Source organism: Emydura macquarii, unplaced genomic scaffold, assembly GCF_026122565.2.
Source record: "Emydura macquarii macquarii isolate MOO-44397 ecotype Brisbane River unplaced genomic scaffold, CSIRO-AGI_Emac_v2 contig_1230, whole genome shotgun sequence".
NCBI lineage: Eukaryota > Metazoa > Chordata > Testudines > Chelidae > Emydura > Emydura macquarii.
This window is the reverse complement of record NW_027131367.1, coordinates 6,000,299-6,015,002: the sequence shown is the minus strand read 5'-3', so window position 1 is coordinate 6,015,002 and position 14,704 is coordinate 6,000,299. Positions and strand designations below refer to the sequence as shown.

The following is a 14,704-nucleotide window of genomic DNA, read 5'->3' as shown; positions in this document are numbered from 1 at the left end:
TCTCTCCTGCTCCCCAAATTGGTTATCTGCCATTGATAGCTCTTTATTCCATTTCAGGTGACGTACATACGACAAGAATATGAAACCAAACTCAAAGGTCTGATGCCAGCATCTCTGAGACAGGAACTCGAAGACACCATTGCATCTTTAAAATCTCAGGTAAAATATCAGCATTCAGTTGTCTCCAATTGTAGGGTTTAGATAGAATACGTCTCTTTTATAAAGGAAACTATGACTGCATTAAATTTAGCAATATTGGACTGAGGTCAGTGACAAACTGTAGCAAGAGTCCAGTGCTTATCACACTATCCCCCTTCTTCTAGGATTCCCCCAGCTCCCCCAATTCCCTCATGTGTCTAGGCAAAGAGTCATTTCTCTTGATCCAAGGGATTTACCTCAAATGCTTGCTGACAGTAGAAAATAAAATCAGCAATGATGTTTTTCGCTTTTTTACCTTTTTTCAAGAATAACCTGTTCAAGACAGGGTACGGTGAGCAACTGTTTATTATCCGAGTGTTTCTCCAAAAGAAACTGTTCAGCATGCACTGGTGGAATCCTTTTGTTTCCTTTGCGGCCTGCAATCTAAAGCAGCCCTTTGCTTTTCTAGGTACTGCCTCAAAAGCCCATTGTATTAATTCCAAGTTTGGTTGACAAAGGTAATAGTGTTGATATGATATATTCTCAAAGGCATTTGACTTGGTACCACACAACATTTTGGTTTGGATTTGAATCAGGAATTAACTCAGGAAATCCTGTGACCTGTGTTATGCATTAGATAAAACTAGATGGTTCTTTCTGGCCTTGAAATCTACGAAGCTGTAAATCAATCTGAGTGGAAGCACTTAGATGTATGAATAGTAATGATGAAGACAAATTGTTAAATGTCACTTGCTTATAGCGATAGGTTTTTCTTTCTCAAACCATTGACTAATTATGTTTAAAAAAAAAAAAAAAGAAGCTTATTGACCTAGTGGATAGTTCGGAAGCAGTAGAGGTGATATATCTTGATTTTAGTGAGGATTTTGACACAGCCTGCCTCACATGACATTCTCGTAAGCAAATAAGAGAAATGTGATCTTGATTAAATTACTATAAGGAGGGTGCAGAACTGGTTGAAAGACCTTACTCAGAAGTTAACCAGTTCGCTGTCAAACAGGGAGGGTTTACCAAGCATGATCCTGCAGGGGGCAGTCCTGAGTCCGACAGAACTCAATATTTTCATTAATGACTTGGTTAATGGAGTGGAGAATATAGGTATGAAACGTGCGGATAACAACAAGTTAGAAGGGGTTGGAAGCATTTTGGAGAACAGCATTAGATTTCAAAATTAACGTAACAAATTAAATAAGATGAAATCAGTAAGATGAAATTCAGTAAAGACAGGTGCAAAGTACTGCATTTGGGAAGGAAAAATCAAATGCACCACTACAAAATGGGGAAAGTACTGCTGAAAAGGACCTGGGGGTTATAGTGGATGACAAATTGATTACGAGTCACTGATGTAATGCATTTGCAAATAAGGCTAATATTCTGGGGTGTATTCACAGGAATGTCGTATGTAAGATATGGGGGGTAACTGTTGCTGTTGATTAGGTGCCGTTGAGGCCTCAGCTGGAGTAGTGTCCAATTCTGGGTGCTGCACTTTGGGAAACGTGGACAAACGGGAGAGAGTCCAGAGAAGAGCAACAAAGATGATAAAAGGTTTAGAAAACCTGACCTATGAGGAAAGATTTAAAAAACTGGGCATGTTTAGTCTTGAGAAAGAAGACAAAGGGGGGATCGGATAGGTCTTCAAATATGTTAAGGGCTGTTAGAAAAAGGACTGTGATAAATTATTCTCCATGTCCACTGAAGTTAGGTCAAGAATTAATGGGCTTAATCTGCAGCAAGGGAGATTTAGGTTAGATATTAGAGAAAACTGTCTAATGATAAGGATAGTTAAGTACTTGGAATAGGTTACAAAAGGAGATTGTGGATTCCCAATCTTGGAGGTTTTAAAGAACAGATTAGACAAACAACTGTCAGGGATGTTCTAGGTATACTGGGTTCTGCCTGTGCATGGGGGATGGACTACATGACTTCTAGATCCCTTCCACCCTACATCTCTTTGATTTTATAAATATATGGTATTTATGGTGATGTTGGGATGTACAAACTCCACTCTAAGGAGCAGAATCCTTCAGGAGCCATTCATGATCCACTTGGAGTCATTTGAAATGCCAATATGTGCATATGTTCATGAAATGCCAAAGATTTGGGGGGGAATTGAAAGGTTAAACTGGTGTCAGAGATGTTAAGCAAGTTAGTTTTTCCATGCAAAAGTCAAAGATTTTGTTGGCTTAGATTTATTTGGTGCAATGAGGTTGTTACTTAAAATCATAAAACTACTTATAGACTTTGGTGCATAAGAAATTACATAGACCCACATAATTTCCAAGAAACATGGTACAAGCTGATATAGATATACACACTCTCCATCTCCCTGTCACACATCTGTCCCTCTGGAAATAGTTGTTAATTTAATTTATTTACATTCTCTGTTTATAATGCATAAAGATTAGTTTGTTTCATTTTTTGTTATGCAAGGGAATTTCCCTTGGCAATGTCTATCTTTAACAGAAATATGAAATTTCCATAAAAGAGAGCTTTATATTCCCACATGCTAATGGTGACACAAATTAAAAGTTACAATTGCAGATATTTATTTATTGGATGTAAAGGATTTTCCCGTGGTAGTGATGTTTAATCTAATTAAAGTCATTGCAGAACAATGAAGGGTTAAGGATCTACCACGGCAACCTATTTCCAGTTGCTAGTAAAAGGCCATTTTAAAAGTATGGTTTACTGTTAAGTTTGTCTGGTAGGAAGCACTCTGTTGGGACAGATATAAAATCCTCACCTTACAGTGAGTTTTGTTTTTTAAAATTGAAACTGATATACACCTGCAGGGCTTCTTTTAGGATCAGCAGCATTTCAAAGGACTAAAAGTAACTCCAGACTCCTAAAACTGGGTGTTAACCCAGAAACACATAGCTGCCGGCTGCATTTGCAGCAATATGCAGTAGTCACAAAGCATTCAGTAAAGCAGGGTTCTCTTCTGAAGCACAGGTGTCCTCGTCTTTGAAAATAGTTGAAATTCCTGTTTGAAAACATCAGAGGGCGGCGGCAGTGGAATCCTTGCACCTGTCAGGATTATTAATTGTTCCTGGGGGGCGAGGGACCATGTACTGTTAAAAATGAACAACTAAGAAATATTCACTGCTCAGCAAAGTTTTCTAAAACTTTACTAAAGTTTAAAATGCGTTGCCCCAATTGTTCTGTGCCCACCCCCATGAGCTCCTTGTCAGCTGTCCTAAGTGGTTGCACTGCTTAATAAAGGCATTAATTCTCTCACATTCACCTTCAGACAGTGGAATATTGTTTTCACCATATTTCAGATGAGGAAGCTGAGGTAGAGAAGTGAACTGATTTGCTCAAGTTCTCCGCATCAGAGCTGGGATTTGAACTCAGATTCTTAGTCTCATGTTTAGTCCACATGCTACATTATCCAGTATAGTTCTGAGTCCAAAAAGTTGTCTTGGCTCCCTTGGCTCCTGACTGAGTGAACAGGGTGCAGGATTAATGCTATGGGTACACAGGACAGGGAAACCACGCTATCAACTTTCGGTCAAGCATCATGCTTAAATCCAGCTCACGACTAAGGTGCTACGGTGGTTTGTGTAGCCAGCGTAAACCAGGCTTTAGACAGTACAGTCATTCTCTGTGAAACTAGTACCAAATAATTCATTAAAATTTTGTACACCACTTTTATGTGGGATGTATTTTGTAGGTAAACTTTCTGCAGAAGAGAGCATCTGTCCTACAGGAAGAACTGAATGTGTACCACACCAGAAGGTAAATGAGTATCTTCTCATCAATTTGTACCATTTCACACTTGTGGGTCTCAGTTATTAAAGTTTTACAGCTTAATTAAAATGCTTACATATGGTTGCAGTTTAAAAAGAACCTTATTTTCAGTAAACAGAGTGTCTTTGAGAAGTTACCCAACGCTTCTAACCACAATGCTTAGTCAGTACTATTCGAGCTAGATTAGAGAACTTGCAGGTGCCATACAAGTCTGGGCCTTTTCGGATGAGACAGTAGCACACTGCACAGCTGCATGTCTGTGGTGAAGCTGCCTTCTTTTAAAGATAGAAAACGATGATGCAATTCTTACTATCCCAGATAACAGCTTCAAAGTACAGGATCTTCATGAGCTTTAGCTTTGTTTCAGACATTTGCGCCATCCAAAATAAAGACTAAAAGTGTTGCAACAACAATAAAAAGATTCTCTGGGCCCTTAGAGTAAATGATTCACATGGATGGTTGGGAAAAAGGAAACTTCCAAGCAAAGTCACTGAGGTTTTTTGGTCCTTATAGGGTTCATTGATAATTGTATATATCACATGAGGATTTCTGCAAAGAACAGGATGTGCACATGTAAACAGCAGATATTTGAATGAAAACCATCTAAGATCTAAAAACTAGCCTGAAAATATGAATCTTAAAAGGACTTTTTAACATTTTGGATATTTGTAGCTAAGACTGATGATAAAATATGTACCGCTGCAAGAGCGGGTGTGTGAGTGTGCGCGTGTGTGCTAGTACTATCTCCCTGAGATTTTTGGTTCTGTACCTAATATTATAGGAACATTGTCAGATAAATATATTGATTCAAATTTATCTCTAGTGTATCTCCATTGACAACAGTAGAATAACACAGCAATGCTTTTGGCCCAAAAGTTTCCACTGAGCTTGTCAGACAGTGTCTTCACACAGAGAGCACTAGATGAGTAACGAGAGGTTGGTAATGGTAGACGGTCACTAGTGACCAAAAGTTGAGCAACACATCTGAACGTGGCTTATGTGTAATTATTTTAGTGCCTCTCTCAATAGAAGAGAATTAACTTTACCATAGAATTCCATAGGATATACCTAAGATTAAACCACATTGGCAGCCTAGTTTGGAGAAGAAGCTTGTACTGCTACTACTTGTGCTGTGGTTAATGGAGAATCGGGCCAGAATTTTGCTCACTTTTTTTTTTTTGGTCAAGAATTATCTTCACACTGGCTCTTTGGCAGACCCCATTATCCTTCATTAATGTTGTGCTTGGGGATATTTGGTAAGCTCTTCAACGCAGGGACTGACTGTGATATATATGTGTTCAATGCCTAGCATAAAGGGGCCTGATTCATGCCTATGGGCACTTTGTAATACAAATAATAGTAAGCTATAACTAAGGAGAACATTTTCGTTTTTAGGTAACTGCTGGAGCAGATGAGTTTGTTCAAGTGACAAATGGACTTCTTTCAGCAGGTTTGAAGATTTGGATCTTGTCAATTGAACTGTGAGATCAGTGGCTGTTTTTGTTAGCATAGAAAATGTAATTAAGCTCCTGAAAGCACATCCATCGTTCATGCCAGTATTTTTTGAGTTGTATCTTACTTGAATTATTTTTTACCATTATCTTATTACAGATTTACAATTTTGATATATTAAGCGTGTTTGTGTGTGTGCTCAATTTACTTATTGCAAAACCTAATTCCCTCTACTGTTGGTTTTGTTATTACTTCCTAATATAATTTTTATTCACTTTTACACATGATAAAATCATGTTTCTATTATTATTATTGTTCAAGATATTTTTTAACATATTTTACATTGTTTTCATGTTCATATGTTTACATAACATTAAAATATTATTTTGTATTTTTTTTTGTTTTGACATTGTTTGCGGTCCCTGAACATTTTATTTGGTGAAATAGTCATGATGTTTGTGACGGTTTCACATCTTTTGCACTTGGAAAATACCCCATGATGTATTCACAGGGAAAAATTCTGTTATGACTATGAAAACTCCACAAATGCTGCGTGCAGTGGCTATTCTGATTAATGGCCTGGATGGGTCATCAGTGGGCATCACATACGCTAGGCAGCCACAGGACACTATGAAAACGCATTGCATCATGTGGTGCATTTTGTAGAGATAAAAGGCAAATAAGGGCCCCTGTTCTGCAAAAACATATGTGCTGAACTTCAAGTATCACATTGTTCAAGAAGGGCCATTACTAGCTGGTTTTAATCCACAAACTGAGAAGTGAGGAATATAAGAAACCAGCTGTTTTTTCCTAAGAGTACCTCTGGCAAACATGACATAGTTAGGGACCTGGCCACAGGATATGGAGACAAAAATTCACTGACTATGGCCTTGGACAAATTATTGAACTTCTCCCTGTCAGTGATAAAAGGTGATGATAATACTTGTATACCTTCTTCATGAGGGCAGTGTGAGCAGTCCTGTATTACTGTTTGTGAAGAGATCTGATGGTGAAAAGAGCTGTGGTGTTAAGTAACAGCAATGCAACTGACCACTTGGGGCACTGTGTCTTCCCTGCTAAGTCTCCAGCTCACAGGCTGCTCCAGTGTCTGCCTTCTGGCATCTAGATACTGTAAATGAAGGAGGAAACTTGCTGGCAGACCAGATTACACCCACCTCCACCTCTTGGCAGCAGGACCATTGGGAGAGGCAACTTTCCGTCAGATGTCACCCTTCCTTCCCACATATCACCTCTCCACCTCTGCTTGGTGCTTTCTTAATTGTGAAACTGGTCCTGGCCTGTGCCCCTCCTTGGCTGAGCTACAGGTTTTCTACCTTCTCTGAATCAATTAGTGATCACTCTGCTTATCGGTGAGGGTTCATCACAGCACTCAGATTCAGAGAAGTGATACAGCAGGTTCCACTAAGCCCTGCCTTGGGCGATGGCATGTTTTACTAGCAGTGATGTGCTACACTTACTAGCAATGATGTGATACATTTAATTCATTGTGAATAGAAAAATTAAAAACTGTTTACTCAGAAAGACATACGGCAACATTACGTCTTCAGAAGAAATTTGAAGAGTTCACTGAGTTGCAGACGATGAACTGAGTGGATTATCTTTTGTAAATTGCTTTGTGTTGGGTCTGAAATAGAAGCATATTTTATGATGAAGGCTCTTTTCTGAAGCACAAGTGAAATGAGGTGTTTCTGATGATTGCATACTGCTAATATTTTTGCACTTATCAAAGTGGTTATAGGCTCTTGAAATCAGTGGAGTAGCCAAACTAATGCACGTAACTTCCTCTGCACAAGGATCTCTGAGCAGACTAACTGAATGTAGCTTTGAATTTCACTGTGTGTACCAAGGAAATGGATTCCTAATAGTGATGATTTCAACAAACACTTTAAGAATGGGGGAGAAAAGCAAAGCTTGGTCAATTTGAGTGTTTTAAAATTGAGATGATCTCACCATAAGGAGAAGTCACTTTGGAGGCAAGGGAAAGATAAACCAGTAAAGAAGCTGTAGCAAAGCAGGCTTCTTTGTAGCTTGATATCAGCTGTATTCGTGTGTTGTTATTTTACTGATTTTTTTTCAGTAGAAGAGAGATGATTGTTTAATTCAGTATAAAATTGCACAAATAATAAAAAAGGACATCAGATCATTCACCAGTAGTGAGGGAGTCCTTGCCTTTATCAAGGTTAGACTTTGTTTCACAGCCGCTCACAGTTCTTGTGATACATTGAACAAATGTTTATTTCTCTTAAAGTTGGAAGAAAAGGGATCAAACCCCCACCCTCCATTCAATCTCTTCACTTTGTTCTACAACAGTGCTTTAATTGTAAGGGTTTGTTTTGTTTTGTTTTCCCCCAGCATAACGGATGCTCTTATGTTACTTCCCCATACCCTGTACAAACAACAGCAATGTTTCATGCTGTTTCAGACTGAGAAATGGCTTTGCTCCTAATAGAGAAGACTCATTGTGACCGGAATAAAATATTTGTGATCACTAATATCCTGTAGTGTTAAAAGTTACACTGGCTTTTTTGAAGAACATATACAGCCCCAATGATAAGTAGTTTTAATGGAGAATGTACCAGGGATCTGATTTTTATAATTATCTTAATGCAATACAAGTCCCTCCTAAATCACAATTCATTGAGGGCAGTAGGCTCTAAGGAATTTTACTAGGTCTCATTCTGATGGTAGAAAGGGAAGATAAAACATCAAGTATCGTATGAAAAAGTTTCGGAACACAAGGTCATTTTAAGTCATGCTTTCTTTTTTTTAAAGAACTGTCTTTTCTCAGCTTTGATATTTTGTTCAGAAATGTCGTTTCTTTTAAACCTTGTCATTAAAGAAGGTTTGCTCTTTAAAGTGTATTATCAAAGAGTGCAGAAATTGCAAGTTATTGAAACTAAAATGCACAATCGGTTTTAAGTCCACCAACTAAAGCCCACTTAAAATTGGATGTGCTGGCAGCTTCTTTGATAAAGCCAGTGAAAGATACACTGTTGGTCAGTTCAAGCCAGGAAAAGAAGATAATTAAGTAAAACTTTTTCCCTACATTTGAAATTACTTGTGTAGATGATAAGCATTGAGGAAGCTGATTATGGGTCCAATCCTGCAAATGTGATCTCACATGAGAGAGAACCTGTGTAACATTTTGTAATATCAGGCTCTTACAGAGCAATTACACAGTCGTGATATGTGAAGTTTGAGAATTAGAAGTAATATATGAGCCAGACCACCAAGTCTGTACTTCAAAATCTCATTTATTTACCATTTGTTGCTCCAACATGATCAATGCCTTTCATTATAATGAACTATCATAACATAAAGGAGTGCAGGTCTTGTGTAGTGCGCTTGCTTTACTATTTGTGAGTGTTTCAGGTCCCCCTCTGTCTTTTGATGCAGGGTTTTAGCCTATAAACTGCTATGCTTGGTTACCAGTGTCTGGGTACATTTCTTCCTTCCAGGGGACACTGATAAAATATGGGGAATGGAGGCTTTTTTGTGACTTCTCATAATTCTGTTATTCACAGCAAAGGAACTTGAATTTTCATTTGACACATTTACACTCAGATTTTATATTACTTTATCAAATAATATTAATCTTTGAAATAATCAAAGGGATGTTAATAATCAGGTGGTGGAAAACCATCATACAGACCAGTGTATTTCTACCAACAGCCATTAACAAATCAATCTCTACCAGTAAGTGCTGCATTGTACACTATGACAGCACATGATGATCAGTTGTTTAGCCACTGGTATTACAGGATTGGGGCCTTGTTCTTATCTCTCTTAGGCTTGGTCTACACTTATCCCGGCGATTTGGCGGTAGACAACGGGAGTTACGCAAACTACGCAGAAATCTTGCGTAACTCCATTGAGTGCTGTGCTTCTTTTCTGCACGCCGTCTTCACTGCACTGTGCCGCTTGCGGGGGTGGATTAACAGCGTCGACTTCTGGATCAACTGAGCGGGTCTTCACTGATCGCTCAGTCGATCCAGATAAGTCGATCTGACAGCGGTGACTTTGCCGCCCACAGTGTAGACAGCCTCGCTCTAGTGTAAATCAGAAGTAACTCTTGAAGTCGGTGGAGCTACACTGGCATTAAAATGGTGCAAGTGTAAAGTGTATCAGAGTCAGGCCTGAGGCCTTCCTTAGTAACACTTCAGCATTATAAACTGCTTAGTCTTCCTGCCTCTCTGCTACCCAAAAATCTTTTGAACTTATTGTTGCTGCTAGTATCAGGGGTTTGTGTTCTTACAGACCAATGTATATTTAACATTAAGGCAGGGATTTTCAAAGAGGCCTAAGGGAGTTGAGTGTCCAATCCACATTGATTTTCAGTGGGATTTGGACAATATCTGTATAGAAAAAGGCCCTGTCTTCAGCTGACTCCTCATTATTCCATGGGTTCAAAAGGCCTATAGCTTAGTGGGAGGGGAAGAATATACATTTAAAATGGGAGCTGATACATCAGAATGTACATGAAAGATTTGTTTTATTGTTCAGGGCTAAAAGCAATTAAATATACATGGCCATTCTCATAGAGTGAGTTAAGTAATAGAATAGTTATGTCTCACACTTGGTAGATAAGTTAAACTTGCAACATTTTTAACTTACTAGCTTCTATTTCTCAGATTTGCTCACTTAGGACCAAACTTTGCTCCCACTGAATTTGATACAAAACTACCACTCCTTCAGTGGGAGCCAGATTTAGGGTTATTCATGTAAAACTGCCACTGAATTCGAATTAGTCAGGTTTCGCCTAAGAAAATATTTCAAGATCGTGACCTAGGATGAAATTCTGGCTCCTTTCAATTCAATGAGAGTTTTGTCATTGACTTCAGTGGAAGCAGGATTTCACCCCATGTTGGTTAATCTGGAACCAGTTCCATTCCTTTTGATATCCACCCTCCTTTCTTTTCCTCTCTTTCTCTCATTCCCTTTCCTACATAATTGGAAATGTCCTACAACTGTAAATGACTTTGGACAGTGGAATTTTGATGGTTACTTTTATGCCAGGTTCTTCATTTAACTAGTGGGGAAATCCAAGATACACGGAGGGTGTTGGTGAAGTTAGATATGCCCATAAACATCATGTTTCCTGCAAAAGTGTGATTTAGTCAAGACATCTAGAAGAGGATTCCTAATTCTTTAAGAAGTCTGTCATTTGAGAAAGTGATCCTGAGCCTATAGAGAATATTACTTAATGTCTTTGTCTTTTACCGTTGAGCAGTGCAGTGAGACCAGAGCTCTGCAATATTATGAATAAGCCATATTTAATTAGACTTATTTCATTGACCTTTACCTTTTCTAAGGAAAGAAAATTAGTTTGGAGACAGTGGATTACTGTCAAAGTAATCCTTCCTTTTTTTTTCTTTTTTTTTTTTTTTTCAAAGAAACTATATTCCCCTCCACCACTACTTCAACAGGCAGGAAATCCTCTGCCCAGTAAAATGCAATGTAAAATGCACTGGGTTATGGCAGAGTGTGCTCTAATACTTAAAATCAGCAACTCCACACAGCAGCTACATTGCAGATATCCACACTTGAATCTCAAGGGCCACCAACTCTTTACGCCAAGTAGAGTTCCAAGGAAATCATTCAAGATTGTTCATTAGGGTAAAGTTTTCCTAGATACTCCAGTTGTACTTGTACTACAATCCTTTTATTGCCTTTGGGGCTGCATAGACTGAGGATTCCAAACAGCACAGTAATAAATGGACTGATGGATGGTTATTCTGTTGGGCAAAAGCTTTGCCCAACTGAAGACCCGTAAGAGTTTTAATATGAACTTCAATGGATCAAGGAGCAAAACCTACAACACACGAATGGGACTTCATAACTGACCCGTTTGTTTTCTCAGCACTGAAACCTTCATTATCTCGCATAAAATGGCATAAAGTTCCTTTCTTCAAATGGGCTTCCTGAAACAAGAAAATAGACCAGAGGGTTTATAAGAGATTGACTGAGAGGATTCTTGTTTGTTGGAAAGTTAATGGGCCCATTTTTATTTCATGAACACATGCCCTCAAAAAAGTTGGAGCCTGAATCTTTATTAGGGCTGCATTTAATTGTATTCAGGAGTATCCTTACATCTTCTGGAATCTATTTGGGACATTCACTTGTCTTCTACTAGTTTGCTTCATTGGTGTTGAATGAGTTGACTTGTTTCAATACAGATGTGGATCATTCATTGGAAACTCTGGTTCTAAACAGGTCTCTCTGAAATAAATACATCAGACTGGGCTCCCATCTCCCCCCTTCCAGTATAGTAGATGGTTCTTCGCTTTTCCAAAATTGGTTTTAGAGGAAGGGATGATCTTGTGTTTAAGACACAGAATTGGAAGAACAGAATTCTGTTCCTAATTGCCCTAGACTTGGTAGGCAAGCTGTTTAAATGGGATGAGAACAGTCGCTTCCTCCAAGAGATTGTGAGGCTAAAGTAATGTTTATAAAGCACAATGAGATCTTCAGATGGAAAGAGGATAGAACTCCTAAATTATACATGTGTGTGTGCACTTATATATATAAATAAATTATCGTAATCACTGCTGCTGTCCCAAACTCTGGGTGCATAAAGAATGTAATACTGTGCTTTCAAAGATTACAAACTCTTTTTGTGTGACCCAGTGCCAACATTAAAGTGCTCCGCAGCCCACAAAGCCTGAGATGTCCCTTCCCCATCACACCTCACCTTATTCCTCTCCTAACAAAGTAGATTTTTAGACAGGTTTTGCAGTGTTCTCTAAAGGGGGAAATTAAGTTCCGGGGGGGCTCTCCATTATGAATGCCTTGCACCCCAGACTAATAGAGGGATCTCATGGATCAGTAACTAATTAAAAGATAGGAAACAAAGGAAAGAATAAATGGTCAGTTTTCCCAGTGGACAGAGGTAAATAGTGATGTCGCCCAAGGAGCTGTACTGGGACCAGTGCTGTTCAACATTCATAATGTAAATGGAAAAACGTAAATAGTGAGGTGGTAAAGTTTGCAGATGATACAAAATTACTCAAGATAGTAAGTCCAAAGCTGATTGCAAAGAGTTACAAAGGGATAGAAAATGAGGCAGAAAATATCATAATGCCACCATATAAATCCATGGTATACCCACATCTTGAATACTGTGTGCAGTTCTGGTTGCCCCATCTCAAAATTGGAAAAAGTACAGAGAAGGGCAACAAGAATGATTAGGGGCATGGAACAGCTTCCATATGATGAGAGGGTGAAAAGGTTGGGATTGTTCATCTTAGAAAAGAGACAGCTTAGAGGGGATATGGTACAGGTCTATAAAATCATGAGTGTTGTGGAGAAAGCAAAGAGGGAAGTGTTATGTGAAGGGGTAAATAACACAGGAACCAGGGGTCACCCAATTAAATTAATCATCAGCAGGTTCAAAACAAACATAAGCAAGCACTTCTTCGCACAATCCACAGTCTACCTGTGGAATTCATTGCCAGGAGAAGTTGTGAAGGCCAAAAGTATAACTGTGTTAGAGAAATACCTGAAGCACAGGTCCATCAATGGCTATTAGCCAAGATGGGCAGGGACACAACCTCATGTTCTGGATGTCCCTAAACCTCTGACTGCCAGAAGCTGCAACTGGACGACAGGGGCTGGATCACGTGATGAATTGCCCTGTCTGTTCATTCCTTCTGAAACATCTCACGCTGGCCACTGTCGGAAGACCCAATGCTGGGCTAGATGGACCATTGTGGTCATCCCAGTATGGCCGTTCTTCTGTTCTTACTATTCCACTGAGCTCAACCACCTGTTCACTTTAGCAATAAATACACTTGCATGAAGGCTACTGCAAAGAAGTTTGGGGAGATAGTGAGGAGAAGTTGCCCTTATTGTTTCTGTCTGTTTCTTTATTCCAGAGAAACCCTGGGCTGGAATCGCAGGGGAGCTGCAGCTCAGGACAGCATCAGCACTGTAATACGAGGGCTCAGGCCTGGAATAGCAGAGGGAATTGTGGGCTGGGATCAAGCTGCACTGGTGAAGTTGAGTGAGGAAACTTGAATTGTAATTTCCTAAGTACTATGCTTGGTTCTAATCAATATTACTTGTCTGTTTATAGAAGGGGATTGTCCAGTCATTAGGGAGCTTATCGGGGACTTGGGAAATCTGGATTCTGACACAGAATTGCTGTGTGACCATGGGCAAGTCATAATCTCGCTGTGCCACAGATCTCCCTCTGTCCATTGGGGATAATAGTAGTGCCCTACCTCACGGGAGTTGCAGATGTTCCCACCTGTGTTCAGTGTTCGGTTACCTTAAATAGATTATTTTCATAAATACCAAACTGACGCCATGTGAATTTTAAAAACCTGCCGACTGACTGCATGAAGCAAATCTGCAGAGAAATATTTCCGCTAAATGCCTTCTTCATGTCTTTTAAGTGTTCTCAGCCCCAAATCAGTTGCCTACAGAATGACTTGTTACATTTACATAGCTAGAAACCTGTTCATCAGTGGGCTCATTAAAGAATAAAGTATCTAAAGCAGATAAAACACTCAGGCTATGTCCACACTGCATTTTAAAACTGGCACCAGTGAGTCTCCGAGCTCGAGTCTGCAGCCTGAAGGCCTTGTCTACACTAGCACTTATTCCGGCAAAACTTTTGTAGCTCGGGGGTGTGAAAAAACAACCCCCTAAGTGACATAAGATTTGCTAGCTTGTGTGGTCAGCGCTGTGTCGGCAGGAGATGCTCTCCTACCGACATAGCTACCACTGCTCGTTTAGGTGGTTTTATTATGTCTTTATTATTATTAAAGAGAGCTCTCCCGCTGATATAACGCAGCTACACAAGCGCTCATGCCTACAAAGCTTTTGTCGCTCAGGGGTCTATTTTTTCACAGCTCTGAGCGACAAAATTTTGCTGGCATCCGTGCTAGTGTAGACAAGGCCTCAGGCACATGGGGCTCACACTACGGCATTAAAAACAGCTATATAGATCTTCAGGCTTAGGCTCTGAAACCCAGGGAAGGAATGGGTCAGTAGGACCTGGGTTTTGAGACTTCCCTGCCGTGAGTTTTCAGTGTAGCCAGACCCTCAGAAAGCTCCACTTACTGGTCATGTATTTCTCTGAACATGATTGCCTGTAATCGCTCAAAAGTGTCAATAATCTGGGTTAAGGGGTTAGTATTCTATAGCATCACAGCCCCTTTTATACATTTATATAGTTGCAATGGCACCACTAGTTAAAAGTCGTTATGGGTCAATTTCAAAAAGTTCTAAAACTGACTTCAAAGGTTTCACCACAGCTTTTGTGAATGTATCCAAACCCCAGCCGATCTCTAAATCTGAGCGGAAATTTCACAGAATCAGG

General features: G+C 39.5%; 1 protein-coding gene across 5 annotated transcripts in view; it reads left to right on the top strand.

Annotated features, from left to right (window-relative positions):
• The window catches only part of CEP112 (centrosomal protein 112), a 284,681-nt gene extending 271,294 nt beyond the window's left edge, over positions 1-13,387 (top strand). For 4 of the 5 annotated variants that reach the window (XM_067547323.1, XM_067547324.1, XM_067547325.1 and 1 more), the window contains 3 exons: positions 58-159; positions 3,830-3,894; positions 5,302-5,742. In XM_067547323.1, coding sequence (XP_067403424.1) covers positions 58-159; positions 3,830-3,894; positions 5,302-5,305 — 171 coding nt within the window. In that variant the 3' untranslated portion in view covers positions 5,306-5,742. Of the gene's footprint in view, positions 1-57; positions 160-3,829; positions 3,895-5,301; positions 5,743-13,253 lie in introns of those variants that run through there. The other variant, XR_010919549.1, reaches the window with a different exon arrangement.
• Positions 13,388-14,704: the final 1,317 nt, after the last annotated feature.